General features: G+C 41.3%; 1 protein-coding gene across 4 annotated transcripts in view; it reads right to left on the bottom strand.

Moving 5' to 3' along the window:
- The window catches only part of DBN1 (drebrin 1), a 141,754-nt gene that overhangs the window by 44,588 nt on the left and 71,450 nt on the right, over nucleotides 1–25,716 (bottom strand). For all 4 annotated transcript variants that reach the window (XM_077472536.1, XM_077472537.1, XM_077472538.1 and 1 more), the window contains exons 2-3: nucleotides 8,370–8,425; nucleotides 4,864–4,976 (exon numbers count right to left, since the gene is read on the bottom strand). In XM_077472536.1, the coding sequence (XP_077328662.1) occupies nucleotides 4,864–4,976; nucleotides 8,370–8,425 (169 nt within the window). The remainder of the gene's footprint in view (nucleotides 1–4,863; nucleotides 4,977–8,369; nucleotides 8,426–25,716) is intronic.

Below are 25,716 nucleotides of genomic sequence, written 5' to 3'. Positions count from 1 at the left end.
CAGATGATTGGGGGCAATGAGCACCCTGTTGTGTACTTGAGCCGGAAGCTCACACCAGCTGAGAGGAACTATTACATTGTGGAAAGGGAGTGTCTCACAATAAAATGGGCTTTGGAGACACTCCGCTACTACTTGTTGGGCCGACCCTTCAAGTTAGTTTCAGATCATGCGCCCCTTAAGTGGATGGCCCAAAATAAAGATAAAAACTCCAGAATCACCCGGTGGTTCCTTCCTCTACAAGACTTCAGGTTTGTAGTGGTACATAGACCGGGAAAGGTACATCAGAATGCGGATGCCCTTTCCCGGGTCTACTGCCACTGGAGTCGTGGTGTCCAGACCCCTGGCCTGGAACAGAGGGGGGGGGGGGATATGTAGAGGGTCAGCCTGGGGCAGGGTTAAGAGAGGGTTAATTGAAGAAGGCAAGTACTTCCCCTTCAGACCTGCTTATTATCAGGTGTGCTGAAAGTGTCAGCGTGGAGTTGTTGAGAAGGAGAGAAGGACACAGCAGCACGCTGTGTGGAGACGTCCATTGCTGGAAGGTGTACCTGCTGGGTGAGCTTAAACCGCAAAAAGACTTTAGCTGTGTTTGGAGCTATAAACTGTTACCTCTAAGCCTGTGGGCCGATGAACTGTGAGCTGTACCTGTGTGCACATCCATGTGACCAGAAAAGTCTGTCTGATCTTGTGTTTTGCTGAATAAAAGGCAATTTTATTTTACCGAACTGCCTCTGAGCCAGCTCTTCACCCCCGATCCCATATAATATAATATAATATAATATATATAGGCAGCCGATTAGTTTGCCTGCATGCAGAATGCATCATTTGTTTACATATCTGCTATTACAGTGCAGCACACATACAGCTCAATACACTCCATACATGCCTCATCTGACATGTAGTCCTGGGAAGGAAATTAATAGTTCTAAAGGCAAAGTTTTTTTTTTACCTTGCTATAGTGGGCGCTCTATACTATACTTTGGAGCTTGATATTGGGGCACTCTAAAGGCAGGAGGAGTCAGAAGTGTCGGTGAGGGAGGGAACCCAGAAGAGGAGGATCCAGGCTGCTCTGTGCAAAACCATTACACATACCAGGCAAGTATAACTTGTTTGTCGTTTTTAATAATAAAAAAAAAAAGACGACTCAGCGAAGATCAGCATCTGAACCCAGAGAAGTTGGAGGCTGATAGACTGGAGGTAATAGAAGGGATTACAATTACATTTAACGTTAACTTTTACCAGTATTGTGGATTATATGCAATATGATCATATCCATGAAAAAAGAAAATAGTCTCAGCTTTTAGTACTACTTTAACCACTTCAGCCCCAGAAGATTTGGCTGCTCAATGACCAGAGCGCAATATGGCACTGCGTCGCTTTAACTGGCAATTGCGCGAACGTGCGACCCTGCATCCAAACAAATAGAGCTTTCTTTTGGTGGTAGTTGATCATCTCTGCGGTTTTTATTTTTTGCGCTATAAACAAAAAAAAAAAAAGCATACATTTTTGAAAAAAAACTAAATATTTTGTACGTTTTGCTATAATAAATATCTCCAATTTTTTTTCTCTCTCAGTTAAGACCGATATGTATGCTACATAACTTTGGTAATAAAAATCACAATAAGTGTATATTGATTGGTTTTCACAAAAAGTTTTAGCGTTTACAAAATAGGAAATAGATTTAGGGCATTTTTATTATTTTTTTTTTTTTTACTAGTAATGGCGGCGATCTGCGATTTTTATTGTGACTGCAACATTATGGCGGACACATTTTCGTGAAAACTGACAATTATACAGCGATCAGTGCTATAAAAATGCACCGATTACTGTATACATGTCACTGGCAGGGAAGGAGTTAACACTAGGGGCAATTAAGGGGTTAACTGTGTTCCTTGACTGTGCGTTCTAACTGTAGGGAGAGGGGACTGACTATAGATTACAGATAGTGGTTCGTCTGCTATCCTGCTTAAAAAGGAGCCGACGTACAGCTACGACACGGGATCGTGCCAACCTGCCACAGTATAATGACGGCGACTGGTCGGTATGTGGTTAATACAAAAGCATTACATCTCCCTTCCACCCTTCATATCTGACTAGTTAAAATGCCCATATATCCTACTTGTGGGTGTAAAAAAAAAAAAAAAAAAAAAAATTATATTATATTATATTATATTATATAATATTATATAATATTATATAATATTATATAATATTATATAATATAATATAATATAATATAATATAATATAATATATATATATTTTGTAATTTTGTTTAACCCTATGACATGCGATACAAAAAACAAAACAAAAAAAAACCCACAGGGGCAACCCGACTTACAGCGCAACTTAACAAGGCGATTTGGAGGCAACTTTAGCATGACACTGAGCAACTTACAATGCAACTTAAAGTCACCTCCAGGACAGGCAACTTTGGTTGTGGTCAATCACAGAATAATCAGCTCTGTGGGAGGGGGTTGCCTGGGTAAACGTGGGGAGTAACTGGGTAAATTATTTTTCCTGCAAAATCGCTTCAGTATAGATGGAGATCTGACTTGTATGGGTACAAGTCGCCTTGAAGTAGTACAGGAACCTTTTCTGAAGTCGAAGCGACTTCAGTAGTGTACATTAAGATGGCTCTCATTCACTTCTATGGCATTTCTTATGTCCAGCGACTTAGGGCGACTTGAGGACTTACAAGTCTGATCCCAAGCTGTTGTAGTGTGAACTGGCAATTAAGCCTGGTTCTTGTTTTTTTTTGGCGCTTTTTGCAGAAACACTCTACAGTTCATTTAACATGGTTTCCTATGGGACATGTTCACATCTATGCTTTTTTCAGCTGCTGCGTATTTGGAAAAGGTGAAGGACTTTTTACAACGGTGCTTTTTTGGTTCAATATACTTCAATGGAGAAGCTGCAGAAATGCATGTAATGCTTTTTTGCACCAATTTGTGTTTTTTGAATCTGCTCAACAACAAATTGGCCTAAAAAAAAAAAAAAAAAGATAAAATGCTAAAAACGTAAAGCGCAGCAAAAACACATAGCAAAAAGCACTGCAGAAACAGATTGAAAGCAAACTGTATAGGTGTGCACTGAGCCTTATGCTGTCCATATGGATCAACTTTCAGAAAAAAAAAAAAAAACATACAAAAAAATGTGTACATTCGCTGAATGAAAGAATGTTGTTTGAAATTTTTAATTGTTTTTAAGTCTGTTTTAAAATGAATGCAATGTCTGAATGAAAACTACATACACTGTCTGAAAATTACTTTGACATTGTTTTTGTATGGCCGGCATATAATATATTACAGTTCAGTTTGAAAATCTGCAAAAAAGTCTAACTTTTTTTTTTCTTCAAATAAAAGAAATTTGATCTGAGTCTGATGATGATGATATTTACCATATTCAAACTAATAGTATAACCAGTATATCGCTTCTGTCTGTTATCCTCAGAACGGATTAGAGATTTTGCTGCCTAACCATATAGTTGGTTATTTATATTTACCACTACATAGAGATATTCAAGTATAAAGTACCTTTTTCTTTTAAACGTTACATAATTAACTAGCACACTGTTTTTAAGGTTATTAACCGATTGATCGAAACAATAAATCAGCCAACTAATTGCTTTGCTACAATGTAGTGTGTGTACAGCTTGTATAACAGTATACATTTTCTGTCCCCTCAAAATAACTCACACAGCCATTCATGTCTAAACCGCTGGCAAGAAAAGTGAGTACACCCCTAAGTGAAAATGTCCAAATTCCCTCCCTGGTGTCATGTGACTCCTTAGTATTACAAGGTCTCAGGTGTGAATGGGGAGCAGGCGAGTTAAACTTGGTGTTATCGCTCTCTGTCTCATACTGGTCACTGGAAATTCAGCATGGCACCTCATGGTGAAAAAAACTCTGAGGATCTGAAAAAAAGAATTGTTGCTCTACATAAAGATGGCCTAGGCTATAAGAAGATTGCCAAGACCCTCAAAATGAGCTGCAGCAATGGCCAAGGCCATACAGCGATTTAACAGGACAGGTTCCACTTGAGTGCACGTGCACGTCATATCCAGAGGTTATCTTTGGAAAAGAGAGGTATGAGTGCTGCCAGCATTGCTGCAGAAGTTGAAGGGCTCAGCCCAACAGTGCTAAGACCATACGCTGTATTAAATTGAGCTGCATGGCTCTCGTCCCAGAAGGAAGCCTCTTCTAAAGATGATGCACAAGAAAGCCCACAAACAGTTTGCTGAAGACAAGCAGACTAAGGACGTGGATTACTGGAACCATGTCCTGTGGTCTGATGAGACCAAGATAAACCTATTTGGTTTAGATGGGCTGCAGGGCAGTTTTCCAACAGAACGACCCCAAACACTCCGAGACGAGGAGTGGAAGAGGGCTCCAGTGGAAACCTGTGAAGCTCTGGTGAACTCCATGCCCAAGAGGGTTAAGGCAGTGCTGGAAAATAATGGTGACCACACAAAATATTGACACTTTGGGCACAAGTTGGACATTTTCCCTTAGGAGTGACCTCACTTTTGTTGCCAGCGGTTTAGACAGTAATGGATGTGGGTTAAATTTATTTTGAGGGGACAACACATTCACACTGTTATACAAGCTGTACACTCACCAATTTATATTGTAGCAAAGTGTAATTTCTTCAGTGTTGTCACATTAAAAAGGTATAATACTATAAAAAAATGTGAACGGTGTATTCACTTTTGTGAGAATATTTTATTTATATATTATATATATATATATATATACATATACACATATATATATATATATATATATACACACACACACACACACACACACACACACACACACACACACACAAAAGGTGACACTGCATGACAACACTAATGTCCTACCCAGTTTATAAGGACATATCGAGCAAGCATGGCATGGGGCTCTTTTACGCTGCAGAATCCATACATCACTTTCTGGTTCTCAAAGTGGCTAGAAAGGTCGGGCAAACCTCCACCTGAAAAAAAAACATAACAGAAAAACATACCACATTGACCAAGATTATATAAGAACGTAGACTGAACATGTTTCATGGGTGTAAGTAGCAGAACCTTTATCTAACAGAACAACTAACTTTCAAACCGGCAGCAGCAAAGCTTAGGAACCCATTGCCCTCGTCTCATCTTCCCATACTACAGTTTACCTTTCCATGTTCCAGTAATATTTTCACTGTGTTGCCTTACCATTTAAAGTTGATCATTTTAAATGCTTATATTGCATAAGCCTCTAGGGTATAAAAAGAGGTATTCCCACAAGTTACCTACAAAGCAAATAAAAAAATAAAAAAAGGAAGGAGGATGGGACCCAATATGCAGTATGTTCCAGGATGGGAGCATAGATATTTACCATCAGGGTTACCCAAAGTGCTCAATTTGAACCCCCAGAAATTGATGGAAATATCCAAGGGGTAGCTAAAAATGACAGTGGGTCAGAAGAGGGTCAGTAAATGAATGGGGGTCAGTAGGTGGTCAGATTATAGAAGGTCAAGTCATCTTTTGAGGTCCCTGTAGAGCTCCATGCCAGTACCCAGTTCTGAAGGTGAGGTGGCTATTGGTGAGACGGTGTTACCCAGGATTGGACGGTCAGCTAACAATGACATGAGCCTTGAGTTACTTCAGCTTGTTTACCAGTGTGCTTTGCACTGTGCATTTGTGATCCTTCCACCCTCTGTCTTCTGGGAAGCATATACATGTGTTTACTTTCAATACCAGGTGTACTTATCTCTGTTGGACAGCCAGCACACATACACTCATAGCATTAGGAGTGGTGCCAAAGTCAACTAGTGGCTGGCATCAGCATTCAAAACTTCCTGGCGTGTTAGATGTTTTCTTTCCCGTCGAGTACTATGGTTACATCTGCAACCACCAGGTGACTCCCGAGTCATGTAGAGGGTGGACACGGCATCGGACATTCCAGGAAGTGTCAAATGCTGAAAAAAGACTGAAGGAGGCTGTAGTAGTGTAATAAGGTAAAAAAGATAGGGGCTGCAGAAGAGGTAAGCATAACGGGAATTTATCTGCAGGAAATTGCTCCTGCCAGAAATTTGTTGCGACAACAAAGTCGTTTCAATGAATAAAATAAAGAATAAAGTTCAGTACATGGAAAAAAAATAATCCTTTTCTGGTCTGCGTTAAAGTGGTTTTAAACCCTTACACATACCCAGTGAAGTGAGTGGCTTCAGGTGATACACAGATAAAATAAATCCTCCTACATAAGTTGTACCTGTTTAGCTGCAGCTCACTCTTCTCCACATTCATTCAAAATGCTGAATTTATAGAGCAAAAAGGGAGGTGGAGAGCTGAAGTTACTCTGCAGAGATCAGTGAGGAGAGCTCTGACAGCTGATTGGGCGGAAGGGACACTCCCCCTCTACACAGCACACAGGAACAAAGCTGAGGCTGTCAATAAGCTGGCGATCCATCACTTTTTTTCTCTTGGTGTCAGGAAAACCTGTCAGACATAATTCATGCTGATAGAGGAACAAAGCAGCATGCAAAAAGTGACAATTTGTTATCTTAATTGAGACAAGTGCACACTATAGAGAGATACAGTGCATCCGGAAAGTATTCATAGCGCTTCACTTTTTCCATTCTTGTTATGTTACAGCCTTATTCCAAAATGGATTCAATTCATTCATTGTTCTCAAAATTCTAAAAACAATATCCCATAATGACACGTAAAAGAAGTTTGTTTGAAATCTTTGAAAACGTATTAAAAATAACACACACACACACACAATAAATCCCATGTACATAAGTATTCACAGCCTTTGCTCAATACTTTGGTGAAGCACATTTGGCACTAATTACAGCCTCAAGTCTTTTTTAAATATGATGCTACAAGCTTGGCACACCTATTTTTGGGAAGTTTCTCCCATTCTTCTTTGCGGGACCTCTCCAGCACCACCAGGCTGGATGGGAGCGTTGGTGCACAGCCAATTTCAGATCTCTTCAATCAGGTTCAAGTCTGGGCTTGGCCACTCAAGGACATTCACATAGTTGTCCCATAGCCACTCCTGTGTGCTTGGTGTCGTCCTGAAAATGAACCTTCGCCCCAGTCTGAGGTTCAGCACACTCTGGAGCAGGTTTTCATCAGGGATGTCTCTGTACATTTCTGTATTCATCTTTCCCTCGATCCTGACTAGTCTCCCAGTTCATGCCTCTGAAAAACCTCCCCACAGCATGATGCTTCCACCACCATAGTATCATAGGAGTGATGGTATTGGCCAGGTGATGAGCGGTGCCTTGTTTCCTCCAGAAACGATACTTGCCATTCAGGCCAAAGAGTTCAATCTTTGTTTCATCAGACCAGAGAATTTTGTTTCTCATGGTCTGAGTCCTTCAGGTGACTCCAGGGGGGCTGTCCTTTTACTGTGGAGTGGTTTGCCTCTGGCCACGCTACCTTACAGGCCTGATTGGTGGAGTCCTGCAGAGATAGTTTTTCTTCTGCAACGTTCTCCTCTCTCCACAGAGAAATGCTGAAACTCTGTCAAGAGCAACCATCAGGTTTTTTGGTCCCCTGATCGCTCAGTTTGGCCTGGGCAGGTGGCTCTAGGAAGAGTTCTGGTGGTTTCAAACTTCTTCCATTTAAGGATGATGGAGGCCACTGTACTCATTGGGACCTTCAAAGCTGCAGAAATTTTTCTGTATCCTTCCCCAGATCTGTGCCTCAATACAATCGTGTCTCTGAGGTCTACAGACAATTCCTTAGACTTCATGGCTTGGTTTGTGCTCTGACATGCACTGTTAACGGTGGAACCTTATATAGACAAGCGCGTGCCTTCCCAAATTATGTCCAATCAACTTAATTTACCACAGGTGGACTCCAATCAAGTTGCAGAAACATCCCAAGGATGAGCAGTGGAAACGAGATGCACCCAAGTTCAATTTTGAAAGGCTGTGAATACATGTGATTTTTTTTTTAGTTTTTTTTTTATAAATTTGCAAAGATTTCAAGTTTCTTTCACGTTGTCATTATGGGGTATTGTGTGTAGAATTTTGAGGAATATAATTAATTTAAGCCATTTTGGAATAAGGCTGTAACATAACAAAATGTGGAAAAAGTGAAGCGCTGTGAATACTTTCCAGATGCACTGTATGCTTGGTTCATATTTCATGTCTGGGGTTTACAACCACTTCAAGCAAAGTGACTGTCCTTGCACTTTGCTTCTTGTAGTTCACTGAAGAAGTCTGATAGTGAACATGTTAAAGCAGATTGGCTGATCAAAACTGAATGTATTCCTTACATCTATTAGACTCAGAACTCTCCAGCAATCAATAGGGAAGAAGCAGTAAAAGGAAGAACACGGCACAGAATGGAACATAAACTGTACATTTTGTATTGGTACTTACCCCCTGTTGTTGCCAACATGAGATTATCTGTGCCATCCTCATATGTGTAGAGAGCCCTGTAAGAAAACAGAACAATGACTGAAACATCACTTGCCTAGACATCAAAACAATAGAAAATCAGGATACAGTTGTGAATAGGGGAACAGAGCACCTCATTTAACTTTTTTTAACCTGTAGCTAGCTAGAGATTTTTTTGGGCATATAGGGTGGTTTATTTTTAATTTACATTATGCCACCCTTTTAAATGCCAACAGCACTAAGCGTTGACATGTGCAGAACGAAATTTGTTTTGTTGCGTTATTTACATAAATTTGTTTAGTTAATTTTTTTTCATTTAAAATTTGAATCCCATTCGAATCGAATTCCATACAAAAAATAATAAAAATATTCTATTTGAAATGGAATTTCGGAAGATGATTATATTCTCTCTCTTTCTGTTCCATTCTTATCCGTTATTTTTTTCTATTCTATGATTTTCTGTTATATTCTATGCTTTTCCATTCTATTCAAAAGGTATTCTATTCGAAATTCAAATTTCATAAAACAGTGATATTGTTAAATTCTATTTTCTATTGTTTATTCTAGTCTGTTTTTTTATTTTTTTTATTCATATTTATTCTATTTGAATTTCAGAAAACGTTTTTTTCTATTTTATTAAATTATTATTTTTTTATTGCATTCAAATTCGAACGTATTCTATTCGAAATTTCGAATTTCAGAATATGGTTATATTCTATTCTTTTATTCTATATTTTTCTATTCTATTCTCTTTGGCAATTTGAATTTGATTCAAATTCTATGCGATTTGAAAAATCATGAGAATTTGATTCAAATTGAAAACCATTCGAATTTCATACAAAAGTTTAGTTATTTTGGATTTGTTTAAAATTTGTTACCATTGTAATTCGGAAATTTGGATACATCGCAATTTCCAAATAGCAAAAAATGTGTCTGAAGTTCAATTCAAGACGAAACAAACCGCACATGTCTAACCAAGAGTATTTGTTTTATGTCATACTTAAAAATTTTTGCCTTTTCAAAACTTTTAATCATATGGTTTAAACCTTCTTGAAACTCCTCAGTTTGTCCCAAACCCTTGTAACTGTCATTTCCACTAAACAGTTTGGTGCATGTGCAAATATGGAGAAAATATAAACAATGGCATGTAAAAGAGGAAAAAAATAAATAAAAAGGAATTCATATATAGTTAATATCACATTGTCTGAAAACATTCAGCCATCAGAATGCAAAACCTTTAGGATGCTGGGAAGAGGAAATGTCTTGGCATGTTTTACGCACCCAGTCTTCCCTGGTTTCTGACAACAAGTACTAAAATTCTGGAGGACAAATGATTTATCTAGAGAGCCAAGGCAGTGACTAGGTTGAATAAACAGAAATGACATCAACCGACACAGAATTAGACTCAGCAATTTCAAAGTAGGACATTGTCAACATTTCAGCGCAGCCCAACCACACATTGATGCCATCAAAAAAATACTTTTTCTGGAAACCAAATACTTGTTTCATTGTAGTTCTATAATTTGTGCTGTGACACTGTATTTACAGTCATAAGAATTCCAAAAAAACAGGCATTGGAACTAAACTGGATCTCTTTCATGTGTGCAGAGCTGTAGTAAAATCCAGAGTCATTTACATCTACCCCATTCTCTGAACAATGTTTACAGCATTTGCATCAAAATGCAAACTATTTGGTTCATAAACAACTCGGAAAACAAAAAAAGTGCTCCAATCTGCCATCTGAGCCCTATCTTTCATCTTTGGGTGGCAGAAGGAAAAAGGTAAAAAACTTGGCTTTCAGTCTCAGCCCACATGTTGAAACGTCAGGCCTTCCTGTGACTGTCATGTGTCAGTGCTCTCTAAGGTAGTATGTGTCAACAATGACAAAGCTGCAAATTGTTTGCAGAGGAGTAGTGTTACTGAGATGATGACAAACTAAAAAAAATGTCAACCCTGCTCTCCAGAGACAAACACTGATACAGACTGTGCACCTTATTTCCTAAGGTGTTTGTGGGTTATTTCTTAAAATGTATTACGTTGTCAAGGTTGCCAAACTCATCTTGAAACCATAGTTTGGTAGCGAGACAGTGTCAGATTTATCAGGGGCAAAAGGGGCAACTGCCCCTGCCTCCCCCCCGCCATAGGGGGCCCCAGACTTCCAATATAAAAAATGGAACTTATTTTCCGTCCAGACTTCAGTAGTGTGTACGGTGAGAGAATTGTCCAGTTTGCAGCCCTTGCCAAACTCCAGTCATGTCTCACTCCATCTCAGCAGGTAGTTTTGTTACATGAAGGTGTGCCAATCCCTTTCCAGGTGTTATTGCAGCTCTTAGAATGTATTCGAGCATGATGGTCACTAAGGCTTCATGCACACGAGACGCAGATGCAAACGCTGCTGGACACATGTTGAAACCGGCGTTTAGAAACGCGCGTTTTGCCGCGATTTTTACCGCGATTTAGCGGCGTTTTACCGCGTTTGCGTCTAGAAGCGTTTAGTTAAGCTAACATCATAGACCCTCCCCAGCTCAAAAATTAACTATTTCAGCAATTTTGTGAGACCAGAGTGAGTAGCAGCAGCTGTGAGAGCTGCAGTGTACTTGTATTTAGCGTGTCACTTGCCACGGCACCTGCCACAAGTTGTGGATTGTCCACTTGCCACGTGACTTGCCACATCACCTGCCACGTCACTTGCCACGTCACCTGCCACAAGTTTTGGATTGTCCACTTGCCAGTTGCCACGTCACTTGCCACATCACTTGCCACAAGTTGGGGATTGTCCACTTGCCACATCACCTGCCACGTCACCTGTCACAAGTTGTGGATTGTCCACTTGCCACATCACTTGCCACCTGCCATGTCACTTGCCACAAGCTGTGGATTGTCCACTTGCCACGTCACTTGCCACGTCACCTGCCACAAGTTTTGGATTGTCCACTTGCCACGTCAGCTGCCACGTCACTTGCCACAAGATGTGGATTGTCCACTTGTCACATCACCTGCCACATCACTTGCCACATCACCTGCCACGTCACCTGCCACAAGTTGTGGATTGTCCACTTGCCACATCACTTGCCACATCACCTGCCACGTCACTTGCCACGAGATGTGGATTGTCCACTTGCCACGTCACCTGCCACGTCACCTGCCACGTCACTTGCCACGTCACTTGCCACGTCACTTGCCACGTCACCTGCCACAAGTTTTGGATTGTCCACTTGCCACGTCACTTGCCACGTCACTTGCCACAAGATGTGGATTGTCCACTTGTCACATCACCTGCCACATCACTTGCCACATCACCTGCCACGTCACCTGCCACAAGTTGTGGATTCTCCAATTGCCACATCACTTGCCACATCACCTGCCACGCCACTTGCCACGAGATGTGGATTGTCCACTTGCCACGTTACTTGCCACGTCACTTGCCACGCCACCTGCCACAAGTTTTGGATTGTCCACTTGCCACGTCACTTGCCACGTCAGCTGCCACATCACTTGCCACAAGATGTGGATTGTCCACTTTCCACGTCACCTGCCATGCCACCTGCCACAAGTTGTGGATTGTCCACTTGCCACGTCACCAGCCACATCACCTGCCACAAGTTGTGGATTGTCCACTTGCCACACCACTTTCCACGTCACCTGCCACGTCACCTGCCACAAGATGTGGATTGTCCACTTGCCACGTCACCAGCCACATCACCTGCCACAAGTTGTGGATTGTCCACTTGCCACATCACTTTCCACGTCACCTGCCACAAGTTGTGGATTGTCCACTTGCCACGTCCCTTGCCACGTCCCCTGCCACGTCACTTGCCACAAGTGGATTGTCCACTTGCCACATCACTTGCCACATCACCTGCCACAAGTTGTGGATTGTCCACTTGCCACGTCACCTGACACAAGTTGTGGATTGTCCACTCGCCACGTCACTTGCCACATCCCCCGCCACAAGTGGATTGTCCACTTGCCACATCACTTGCCAAGTCCCCTGCCACAAGTGGATTGTCCACTTGCCACGTCACCTGCCACAAGTTATGGATTGTCCACTTGCCACGTCACATGCCAGTCACCTGCCACAAGTTGTTGATTTTCCACTTGCCACGTCACCTGCCAGGTCACTTGCCGCGTCACCTGCCAGGTCACTTGCCACGTCACCTGCCACAAGTTGTGGATTGTCCACTTTCCACGTCACTTGCCACGCCACTTGCCACAAGTTGTGGATTGTCCACTTGCCACATCACTTGCCACCTGCCATGTCACTTGCCACAAGTTGTGGATTGTCCACTTGCCACGTCACTTGCCACCTGCCATGTCACTTGCCACAAGTTGTGGATTGTTCACTTGCGATTGCAATTGTTTAAAATATTTTTCTACTGGTTTTTCATCATTTGCAATCATTTTTGAGATTTTTAATGTAAAAAAAAAAGGTCACCTTTAAAAACGCATATAAACGCAAACGCGGCAAAACGCGGTAGCGGCGTTTTGCCGCGTTTTGCGTCTGAAACGTGGAAATTTTTGCTTTTGAACGCATTTTTTTGCTTCTGGAAAAACGAGATTAAACGCAACTGCATAAAAACGGAAAAAAACGAGACTGTGTGCATGGACACATAGGATAACATTGAATGAGTTCAGGGGCAGTTGAAAAAACTGTCCAACTGCATCTGAACGCGCGTTTAACTGCGTCTCGTGTGCATGAGGCCTAAATGTTCGGCAGAAAGGTTTTTCGGCAAATTGGCACTGATAAAGAATTATCTGAGAACCACAATGACCCATGAAAGACTAAGGCAGCCCCATACACAGTGCAAAATGACTTTCTTGCAACACTCAATTCCTCCAAACACAGTAATGATAGGGGAATCCCTCCCACTGATCCATTGTATTCTCCCAGGGCGGCAGGGGAGAAAGCCATCCCCACCCCAGGAGAAGACAGTGATTATTACCAATGGCTATACAAGCCACTAGTGATAATCAGATGTAAAATCTAGCAGGCTGGCTGTACCCAAGTTGATCAACTTGGTACTATCAGCTTGCCCATACATGGTTTAAATCTCAGCCAGTTCCTGCTGAACCAGCCAAAATTTGAACAGTCTATGGCTGGCCTAAATACTCCGTATCTACTGGTTGTCGAGAGCAGTGAACGCAAGAGTATGATGAGTTTGTAAAAGATTTTGCAGATTCTAAGTGTAGGAAGACTTTGTAAATATTGTAGTGTGATGGATTACTGATGTATGACTTGCTAGTTCCAGTTACCTGTGTAATGTGTATTCTTACAGTCAATATAATTGAGAAAAATCAAAAATCAGACAAGTGTCTTCTGTAGAACCTAACTTTTTTTTTTTTTTTTTTTTTAGAATGAGGTTTATCATTCCTTTCAGTTCACTTTTTTATTTGTCATAATTTGATGTCTATGTTGAAGAGCCCCCAAACTTGAAGCGCACTGGCCCCCCCAGGTCTAAATCCGTCACTGCATACGGAACCCTATCTTTGCAAGTGATATGACAGATTTAGAGATCGAACGCAACAGCTGGCCCAGATAACAGTTTTCTAGTGATTGCAAGTGCTTCCAAGCATAAGATGTGATCACCCACACAGTTTTACAAAATGTTGCCAATTTATTACATTTTTCATAAAGAGAGAGTCCCATTAGCCCAGCTGATGATGATCAGAGCTCACACTATGTTAGAGGAGACCCCTTATCTTCAAAAGACAGATGTAAGCCGCATTATGTGCTTTAACACTGTGGGGTTGATTTGCTAAAACTGGAGAATGCAAAATCTGGTGCAGCTCTGCATAGAAACCAATCGGCTTCCAGTTTTCTTTTTTTCCCTTTTTTGTCAAATCTTAATTGAAAAAGATGAAGTTAGAAGCAGATTGGCTACCATGCACAGCTGCACCAGATTTTGCACTCTTCAGTTTTAGCAAACCAACCCAAAACTTCTCCAGGATTTATACTACTAGAGACTCCCACACATAGGTTCTCATAAAGCAATCAGAACAATGTAATGCCTAGTACACACAATGAGAAATTCCAACAAAAAAACACTTCTTGGAGCCATTGTCTGAAAATCTGATTGTTAGTACACAGATTGAGAGCCGATAACGACAGTTCATGGGAAATTATCAGAAAGGACAAGCACAACATTTTTTCTTTTTCCTTTTTTATTTTCATTTAGCCACTTAAGGACCGCCTCACGCCGATATACATTGGCAGAATGGCATGGCTGGGCACAATCACGTACCTGTACATGGCTCTTTAAGTGCCCAGCCGTGGGTCGGGAGCTCCGTGACCGTGGCACCAGCGGACCCGATCGCCGCTGGTGTCCCACGATCGGGTCAGTGCTGAAGAACGAGGAGAGGTCTGTGTAAACAAACCTCTCCCCGTGCTTCCTACTGTGGCTGTCACTGATTGTCTGTTCCCTTTTATAGGAAAAGACAGATTAGTGATGTCACATGCCAGGCCACGCCCCCTACAATAATAAAAAAAAAAAGACACAACGTCACACATAACCCCTACACTGCCCCCTAGTCATTAACTCCTTCACTGCCAGTGTCATTTACACAGGAATCAGTGCATTTAAATAGCACAGATTGCTGTATAAACGACAATGGTCCCAAAAATGTGTCAAAAATGTCCGATGTGTCCGCCATAATGTCGCAGTCACACTAAAAATCCAATGGTTTTCGACAATCGAATCCATTCATTAAAAAAAAAAAAATAATAATAATAATAATAATAATAATATCTCAAATACGAGACCATTCTTTTTTTGAGTTTGAGGGACTATATTATATTACCTCAATTATTCAACGTTTAAAAATAAAATGTTAGCTGTATCAGACAAAATAATGAATAAGGGCACCTGTTAGTGTGTAAAACACATCTATCATTTGAACTGTCTAACACTTGAGATGTTTGTTATTAAATAAGAATTTTGTTGGATCTTGGAGTGCAGCCATTTCTTCAGTGTTGTTCAGACAAAATATTGACCGCCTATGGTGATATAGACTTGCTACAGACAACTAGACTGTTATGACTAAAAGCTTTTTCATAAACATATCCATACACGTGGAAATGATTATTCATTATGCATCAATTAGTCCAGGGATAGGCAACCTGGGGCCCTCCAGCTGTTCCAGAACTACAAGTCCCATCATGCCTCTAGGAGTAATTGTAATTGCCAGCCTTGCAATGCCGCATGGGAAATGTAGTTCAACAGCTGGAGGGCCCCAGGTTGCCTACGCCTGAATTAGACCATCATACCACATTTGATTTTTTTTTTTTTGTGATATACTAGAACAACACTTGCCCACTTGAGTCCAACATAGGCAGATAAAGATACAGATGTTCTCTTCTCCCATTTTCCCAGCACAAGCAAATTTCCAGAAAAGATCACCATAAAGATGAATGAATAAAAAAAAGTGGAAACAAGGCTATTCATTCATTTACCAGATAATCTCAATTCAATAAGAAAGATATACCGCAGTTCTCACCAAGCGTGGGTTGCACGTTTGTTGAGTTCAAAAGCTTCTGCACAAAATATTCTTAACCCTCAATGTCCTTGGGATGAAGAAAAAGTAGAATGATTTTGCCCTCATTACGTTTATCTATAGAATACGTATTACTACTAATTTCCTGTTTTCAGAGGCTTCTTGCTCAGCTCTATAACATGTTTGTAGAATAAATAAGAGGCATCCTACAGACAGAGGGTAGAAAGAGGAAGTGCTGCCAAACATTTCAAAAGCAGGTTTAAAAATATTAGGAATAATTTGTGTTGCTATTGGAAACCCCCCCCCCCCCCTTTCTTTTGCCTTTCCTATACTTTTGTAGACTATCTGTAGACACCAGAAAATAGTTCTGCTAGGTATCAATTTTAACTGCCTATCGGCACAATCCCGCATAATTTTAGAGCAAAACAATTGAATACTGGGAGAAGTTACCGTTTTAAGAAGTTTTAGTCCCGTGTCAAATAATGAGGGAGTGTACACAAAATATGTATTAGGCCAAACTAAAAGATTTTGTACAAGTCTAACATTAAAAAAGTGTCGTTACCTCCATTTCTCTTTTTATTCTCTTGTTGCTTGTGTACTGTCATCTGTTGGCCTGTTACAAAACTAGTCTCGAAACTATTTGATATCTTTTTGTATGTAAAGCGCAGTGCAAAATAGAAAGAAAAAAAATATATATATATATAATTTTCTCGATTCAACTCCCCTCACAATCTTAATCCTGCATTTCCATGATTCATTCATGGAACTGAGTGCAGAGCTGTCAAAGAAAAAATAAAAAACACAAACATCTGGCAAACATCAACATTGCTCAGTGCTGAGAGATAAAGGGAAACCATGGGGTAGATTTACTAAAGCCGGAGCACTCAGAATCTGGTTCAGCTGTGCAAGGGGTAGCTGATCAGCTTCTAACCTCAGCTGGTTCAGTTTGGGTTTGGTAATAAAACCTGGAAGCGGATTGGTTTCTATGCAGAAGTGAGCCTGATTTTGCACTCGCCAGCTTTAGTAAATAAACCCCACTGTAACATTTTAGTTCTTTTAAATCAAAGGGATTAACTTCGGTCTGCAAATTAAGTCAGTTTAACCACTTAAAAAGTCTAAGGCCCCTTTCACACAGGCTTTCTGACCAGGACCGCTTGTCAGTTTTTCAGGCGGACCAATCCAGTCCTGTCCATGAAATACAGACTGACGGAAACCCCATTTTCCATCCGTCTGGCAGATCAGATGAAAAACAGACAGGTGGTCCGTTTTCATCCGATCTCCCCATAGGAGGATAACGGGGGGCTCTGAAAGGTTCGCCTCTGCACAGTGAGCGGAGACGGACCTGTTATCCTCCTGCTCAGCAGATTGATCCCCCACTGAGCAAAGAAACCCTAAAGAATAAAATGCAATTTATTGCAATATTTAATGTCACTATTTTTTGGGTAAAAATGAATGAAAAAAAAATAAAAAATAAAAAAAAACAGTAAAAAGTTAGCCCTTTTTTTGGATAATGTGGAAGATGTTTAATCAAGAATCGTTATCTTTATTCCAAGCAAAAAAAAAAAAAAAAAATTGCGATTCTCATTTTTTCCAGAATCGCGCAGCTCTAGTATAGTGGGTAAAATTTCTCCAAAAGATTTACTGAACAGCAAAAAACATTTTTTCATAAACAAAGTCTACTTCTAACCAACAAAAGAACTGCCATTATTTAAAATGTAAATGTAACTAGAACAGCAAGTACTTAATATGCAAGTTAGCCAAGGCCAGGCACATGTGCCAAGACAAAAGAGAAACACCTACAAAGCATTTACGATGGTCTTAAAACTGAACATTAAACAAGAAAAATATTCTATCAAATAATTCACATGTATACAATCTGCACAGCGGTCACATCCAAAGCCCAACAACTTTTGTACTGTGCCAATATAGCAAACCATTTTAACATTCATTTGCATCAAATTAAGAGCGGCCTGACATAAAAGAAGGGCTTTGCACAATTCATATCCATTCTGATAACACTTATAAATAATGCATAACCTTATCTTTTGATAGACCTGGTTTACTTCTCTATTCATACTGTAAACAGTACACACTGTAGGTGTATAAGAAACAGAATTTATATTTCTATTATATAGCATGTTCGCTTAGCTCATTAGAAAATTTGATTAATGTCTGTGAAATTGCATCATGGATACTTTAACTAATAAAAAGGACTAATATAAAATATAATCTGCCTTATTTGAGAAATGAACTAGAACTCCAAAGTGAAGAAGAATAAACAGAATTTGCTAGCTCCAGTCGATAAAGAGAATTGCTTGAAATGGATTAGCACACTTATCAAATATAAATCCCAAGTAATCAAATAAGTAGTCAACTACAGCCAAGTGTTTTTCTTTAATATAATTTTGGGTAGAGCAGAAAAGAATTTAAATTCATGTGAGATTTTTATCTGTGACCCATTTGGAATGATTTTTCTTCACTTCCTGTCTCCCGTACAAGATTTGTGGGGAGTGGTTGTTATTGGGCAGGAAGGCACAATAAACATTTTTAGGAGATCTCTTTCCTCCACTGTATAGAGCAAACAAAGTGCACAAGTATCACGTGACACCTTCATAAAAACCTTTATTGAAAAAACTTAAAACTGGTACCCAAAACATTTAAAAAAAAAAAAAAAACTGCTTTGTAGTACAAAATAATATTGAAGAAGAGACCTGATCAACCCTGCATAGGAGTAGATCCTGTTAGAGAGCATGCAGCTGCTTTCTCTAGCATGGATCATCTCTGGCCGGTTTCCAGGGTGGACTCCATCAGAGCTCAGATAAGAGAATGTGACTTTAACCAGCTCTTGAGGTACTAATCTGCTTACTGACAGCAACAATATGGCATTATTCCAGCCACTGACACAAACAACGAGGGACTATTGCCACCACCGACAACGAGGGACTATTGCCGCCACCGACAACGAGGGACTATTGCCGCCACCGACAACGAGGGACTATTGCCGCCACCGACAACGAGGGACTATTGCCGCCACCGACAACGAGGGACTATTGCCGCCACCGACAACGAGGGACTATTGCCGCCACCGACAACGAGGGACTATTGCCGCCACCGACAACGAGGGACTATTGCCGCCACAGACAACGAGGGACTATTGCCGCCACCGACAACGAGGGACTATTGCCGCCACAGACAACGAGGGACTATTGCCGCCACAGACAACGAGGGACTATTGCCGCCACTGACAAGAAAGATGAGGCAATATTGCCCCCACTAAAACAACAATGGGGCATTTTCCTCTTAGTTATGTGTTTAATGATTGCTTTTTCAACACACACATTTGTTTGATCAATCGGAAGCAACTGACTAAAGCAAGCCATGAATGCAATCCAGCAGGTACCAACCAAATGTCTATAAAATTATTATTATTTTAGAATATATTAGGGCGGTTACTGATTAAAATTTTCGTGTTCGATTAATCAATTTATCGACTTATTTTGATTAATTATAAACGCACAGAGATCCAACTACTTTTAGCTGATCTCCTTGCTTTACAGCTCTGCATTAGTCAGTGGTAAATGTGGTATACACTATATACAAATCACCCGACACTAGTTAGTTTCCACAATCCATGACTTAACTTCACACAAATACGTTTTAAATTCAAACTGTAGCACTGACGCAAGTAATTTTATTAAACTAAGAAAAACATAGAAAGTTCTTTTAACTTTAATTATAAAATGTATCTAGTATATTGACTATCAGTCACTTTATAGTAGGAAAGTAGGCATCACTTTAGCCAGTCACGCAGACATACCAGAGTGTTTACTTTTTTTTTTCTACAACAATGTTAAAAAAAAAATTTAGGTTATCAAAATTTGCCTATACTCAGCTCACTGAATGATCCCAGTTAACCACATCCATATTTACCATTACTGTCTAGGCTGTCCGATGACATCATGGAGATCGACGTCACCGGACTGCTCCCCCTTTTCCTTCGTTAGATGGAAGCACTTGGGGAAGGGGGAGGAGTCCGGTGACGTCACTGGATCTCCAACTGAACTCCCTGAAGTCGGCGGAGAGGTGAGTAGCGATCAAAAGAATGAGAGATATCGATTTAAAAATAATAATATTATTATTAATATATATATATATATATATATATATATATATATATATATATAATTATTTTTAAATCGATATCTATCTCTCATTCTTTTGATCGCTACTCACCTCTCCGCCGGCATATATATATATATAAAAAAAATGTTATGCACATAAATATGAACGATCTGCCACTGAATTAAGTACCCAGATCACCTGATGTATCACTAGTTTAAGTAAAAACACAAGTACTGTCCATTTTTCTCAGAAATAGCAGGGGCCATCTTCTCCCCGCTCACATGCCCTCACTTGCACACAAACAAGGTTGCATATGAGAGCACTTCCAAGAGAAGTGAAATAAAAAAGGAGCAATATAAACAATCTGATCCTTTCATAGTTTGGGCACAAGTGCAATTGCTGTGACAGATGGTGTTATTACAGGAAAGACTATTGGATTCTTAGCTTAGATTTGTTCTAATGGCGTGTACACACGACCGGACTTTCCGGCAGACTAGGTCCGACAGTCTTCCCGACGGACCTAGCCCGACAGACTTTTGGCAGAGTTCCGACAGACTTTCCAAATGAACGGACTTGGCCACACACAATCACACCAAAGTCCGACGGATTCTAAGGTGATGACATACGACTGGACTAGAATAAGGAAGCTCATAGCCAGTAGCTGCCCTAGCGTCGGTTTTTGTCCCTCGGACTAGCATACAGACGAGCGGATTTCTCCATAGGAACTGGGTCCGGCAGAAAAATTTGAAATATGTTCTATTTCTAAAGTCCATCAGATTTTTGCACAGCAAAGGTCCGATGGAGCCCATACACAATCGAATTGTCCGACGGATTCATTCCGTCTGACCTTTGCTGTCGAAAAGTCCGATCGTGTGTATGCGGCATTAGAGGTTTCTTTTTTCTTATGGTACACATGAACTAGTGTTGGAATATAAGGCAAAAACGATTGTTTCATTATAGTGAAATAGCAGGTGAAAATTACTCCAATTAGCAGGAAACCAATTTAGGCATTAACAGATTTATACCTGGAGCAAATAAAAAAAGTAGAATATCATTTAAAAATGAGAAGCTGTTAAAATCACTCAAAAATACCAAGTAGCACTTTTAGGTACTTATCTTGGAATATTAGAGCAACTCATAATACCAGCACCCTAGTGCCCACAGCTTCATAATGAGTGTCTGTATCATCCTATTTTCAAGATCCTGCTGACTGACAACTCACGCAGAAGGTTCTTTCATGTGGTTATACAATTCATATCTAAAGATGCCAATCAAAAGGAGGTAGTTATGAGATCGTATGTGGTTATAGCTTGTGCTAGGACAGTCCGTAAAAAGCTCCCAGTAAATCTTGGTAGCAGAGACATTTTTTTCCAAGCATAACCAGGCCATACATTATGCAACCTCACATGGAAGAAAAGAAAATTGCTTCATTCCCCCCCCCCCCCCATCAACTCAGTCAGTGTTGGAGGAACCCCTCACACAGTGCTATTGTGTTCTGCCAGCAGGGAGCCTTCTTGGAAGTATTTAGTTAACGTGCTGAAGACAAATAGTGGTTGCTCGTAATACAAAATAGCAGCAAACCTAAAAAATTGTCACTTTAAACTTACAAGTAGTGCTCCAATTAAGATAAAAGATTAAGGCCGGCCATAGCCAGATCGCAATTAAGCCGGTTCAGTAGGAACCAGACAAGTTTAAATCCGTCCACTGGGCAGGCTGATTGCAACCAGCCTGTCAGGGATTTTTTTCCTTTTGTGTGCGATTGCCAGTGGCTTTAGCTGCCAGCAGTGATCATTGCATTCTGATGGCAAGGAAAACTTCCACTGTGAGATAATAGCACAACAGAAGGGATTCCCTGATCAACACTGACTGTGTTGTAGAAGGAGGGATCAAGAAATTTTCTTTCCTTAACCTCATGTCCTTTTCCAAAGGTGCTGCACAACAAACTAATGTACTAAAGCAGAGATATGCAATTAGCGGACCTCCAGCTGTTGCAGAACTACAAGTCCCATGAGGCATAGCAAGACTGACAGCCACAAGCATGACACCCAGAGGCAGAGGCATGATGGGACTTGTAGTTTTGCAACAACTGGAGGTCCGCTAATTGCATATCCCTGTACTAAAAGCAAATAGACTGTGCACTTTGCAAAAGTGTTTGGTAAATGATGGCAAGCCCTGTTGACGTCCAATCATGTGCAAGCAGAAATGCTGTTTTTTTCCTTGCATGTGATTGGGTATTCTTTGCAAAGTGAAGCTTAAAGAGGAAGTAAACCCTGATGAGTTTACTTCCTCTTTCATTCCCTGCAAAGGCAAAGCATAATGGACTACTATGCATCGCATAGTAGTCCATTATGTGTCACTTACCTGACACAGGAGCCAGCGAAGTCGCCGCTGTCCCCTGTAGTCCACCGCATCCATCTTCTTGGTGGGGTCTCGCAGCTCTGCCGCTGTCATTCGGCGAAGCCGCGATGACGTCACTGCCGCGCATGCGCACGGGAGCCGACACACGCGGCAGCTCCGTCGCTGAGAATGCCACGCTCAGTGCGCCTGTTTTCGGGCAAATATCTCCTAAACCATATAGGTTTAGGAGATATTTCTTGGACCTACAGGTAAGCCTTAATCTAGGCTTACCTGTAGGTCAAAGTGGTTTGTAAGGGTTTACGACCACTTTAAAGTGTTATGAAACCCAGGACCCTGCATTCACTATATTTGGTCTCCCACAGCACATGGAAATGCAATTATTCTAATATAAACTGCTAAACACCTTTCTCATCGGTAGTATATAGCGCTCTTGTTACCATCAATGTCTGGTTAAAGCTGGTAGGAGGAGTTTTCCTTCTACTCTTGACTGTCCTATGAGGCTGCATGATCCCTGAACCTCTGTCTGTGATTGGCAGAGGGCCAATCGGCACTGTCCATGTACCCTCCCAAGAAAAAAAAAAAAAAACTCTAGCAATACACACCAAACTGAGCCTGTACAGAGGTGCCCCCAAGGTTCTGTACCATCAGGAGATGGATTGGGGACTGTCGAAGGGGGGGGGGGAATCAGGGAAGACCGGATCCAGCAGCCTTTTTACACATTTCAGAGGATTAACCCCTTCGGTTCCACAATGAGTATAACAAGCATGCTTTACTGCATATACAGACCAATTTTCCTGTTGTGGGATTAGTAACACTTTAACCTAAACTCTGAAGCAATGGCTCCTGCAAAGTGCACAGTCCATTTGCCTTAAGGAAATCAATCCCATAGTGTTGGAAAGAATAAGTGCTACAAAAACAATTTCGGCTCCTTTGCTAAGAATTTGCTTGCTCAGTGGGGGATTTCCACTCTATGAAGCAATCGGATGGAAATGGACCACCTGTCCGTTCCTATCGGATTCATTGGACGGACAGGGAATAGGACCACATCTGTCCGTTTTTGCTATAGAAGAACTGGAGGTTCCGATCAGGTTCACCTGAAAAAACTGACTGATGGGCCTGATCAGACAGCCCGTGTGAAAGGGGCCTTTACAGTGACAATTACAAACAGAAAGATTGCCGGCACTTTTAAAGCTTGAGTAGGATTGATATATGTCCATTTTAGGTTTAGTAGAGCGTTATGATTTATTTATTTTTATTTTTTTGAAGCAAGCTAAATATTACTTCTCTAATTCCTGAAAAAACATTTCATGCTAGGTTATTTAATTGCTAAGGATTATTTAATTTTATTTTCAGTTTGCTGCACTACTCTGGTAGTGGAGCTCAGCAGCCTTCCTGTGCAATTATTCTGGCAGACCCTCTAGCTATGAACTATAATCCAATGCCAGACACACAAGTACATTTGTTGACACAAAGCTCTCTCTGCAGCAGCACAGCCACTTAACACGCAGCCCTGGACTAGCAGATCGCTTTACCATCACAGATGCCCAAGGGCATTAGCAGCACCAGCCAGTATTGCGGGACATAAGTTCGTTGTCAATGCATCACATCAGCTGTACTGGAATGAGAGCACGACCTCCCAGCAACACGCTGCAAATGAAGATACAGAGAAACTCACAGCAGTAGATTATTTCAGCAGAGAAAAACACCATTCACTCCTTCAAGGTTCTGTTTATCATACCACAGCCAATGCAGGCATCCTTTTCATTTTTGCAAAGCATATCAGTGTTTGAAGGACTATTAGCTAAATCAACTATGCTAAAAGATAGCATCAATGCCATTGCCGACATACATATCTTTGCAAAAAAAAAGAATGCTCACGTAAGAACTGTGGGTGAAATTCAATAAAGTCCTTATGACACTTTTCTGGTGGTATGGCTCTTTAAAACCTGTGCCAGATTCAAAAAGCCCTGCTGCCAGTTTGGTAACTTTACTGGCACCTGCAGCAGAATCCAAAGACAAAGATCTCTAGCTTTCAGAAAATGAAACTGGAGTTAATTAGGACCAACCTAAAACGTGGCTTACAGAGACAGGCAGAGGGCCTGTCTCTATACTCTGTAGTAGAATGACATGTTTGACCCCCTCCCCACCTGTAAAATGAGGGACTAGTTCTCTATCACATTGTTCTCTCCTTGTAACTGAAAGCAGGCAGTGTGTGGGTTCTATAGCCAATTCCCACTGCCTGTTAATCAGGAGGAGAGAGGACCCAATGGGGAACTAGCGCCTCCGAATCCCCATATGGCTCCCCCCTCACCCAGGTACAAAACTCCTTGGGTCACTGCTTTCTGCGTGAGACCTGCAGCAGTGGGGAGGGAGCCAAGCTGCACTGAGGGTTGGTTCACACTAGATGTGGCGGTACTGTGTTGGGCAGTCCCGCCTCATCTCCTATGTGCCCGATTCACGCGACGGGGCTGAAAAAGAATACTGCATGCAAATACTTTTTCCCAGCGCAATGCAGTAAGGACAGGTCACTGAGTGACCAGAAGAAAAAAAAAAAAAAAAAGGGAAACTGATCTGCTGAGCTCAGTGCATAATCACTGCACTGATCTCAGCCAGGTCGCACTGCACACGAGCCGCTATGCAGCTGGTGGGAACCAGCCCTTACAACGGATTGTTCAAATGGACAGATCAACCCGAGTGCACCTCTGCATGTGATGCTCAAATTAATGTAATGATTTCATCCTATTCAGAAAGCCATCTCAGAACAGTAAGAAAAATCTTCCAATGGGGACATTAGGTCTGGTGACCTGGGAGTCTCCATGGATTTCCCCTAATTTGCAGGGATTTCCTCTCACTTCCTGTTTGGCTATGAGACAGGAAGTGAAGGGAAATCATCCCAATGGGACACAGATGGCAAAAATAAACAGGCATTATGGCCCTTCCTTGCTCTATCCAAAATGGAAAAAAAATAAAATGTTTTGCCTAAAGTTCTACTTTGAAGGAATATTAAAGGCTTTTTTTTTTTTCTTAAAAACAATAATGTCATACTTACCTTCTGTGTGCAGTGGTTTTGCACAGACAGCCCAGATCATCATCTTCGCCCTCGCTAGCGCTCTTGTCCCCTCCTTCACGCAGCTTGCAATGGGGGCACCCAAGCAGGCTTGTTTACGAGCCACGCCTCTGTGTGCATTCATGCACACAGCCATGGCTGGGCTCAGCGCCCTCTTCCCCCATTGGCTCACTGGCTGCGATTGACAGAAGCGGGAGGCTGTCTCGGTCACTGAGGAGAGTCCCCGAAGAGCTGAGGCTCTTGCTCATATCACTGGAGGGAGTTCGGATGGAGGCAAGTATTAAGGGGCTA

Source organism: Lithobates pipiens, unplaced genomic scaffold, assembly GCF_037356315.1.
Source record: "Lithobates pipiens isolate NorthernLeopardFrog02 unplaced genomic scaffold, aLitPip1_a1.2 Scaffold_8, whole genome shotgun sequence".
Lineage (NCBI taxonomy): Eukaryota > Metazoa > Chordata > Amphibia > Anura > Ranidae > Lithobates > Lithobates pipiens.
Note: the sequence above shows the minus strand (reverse complement) of the source record. Positions and strands in the feature narration are given on the sequence as shown.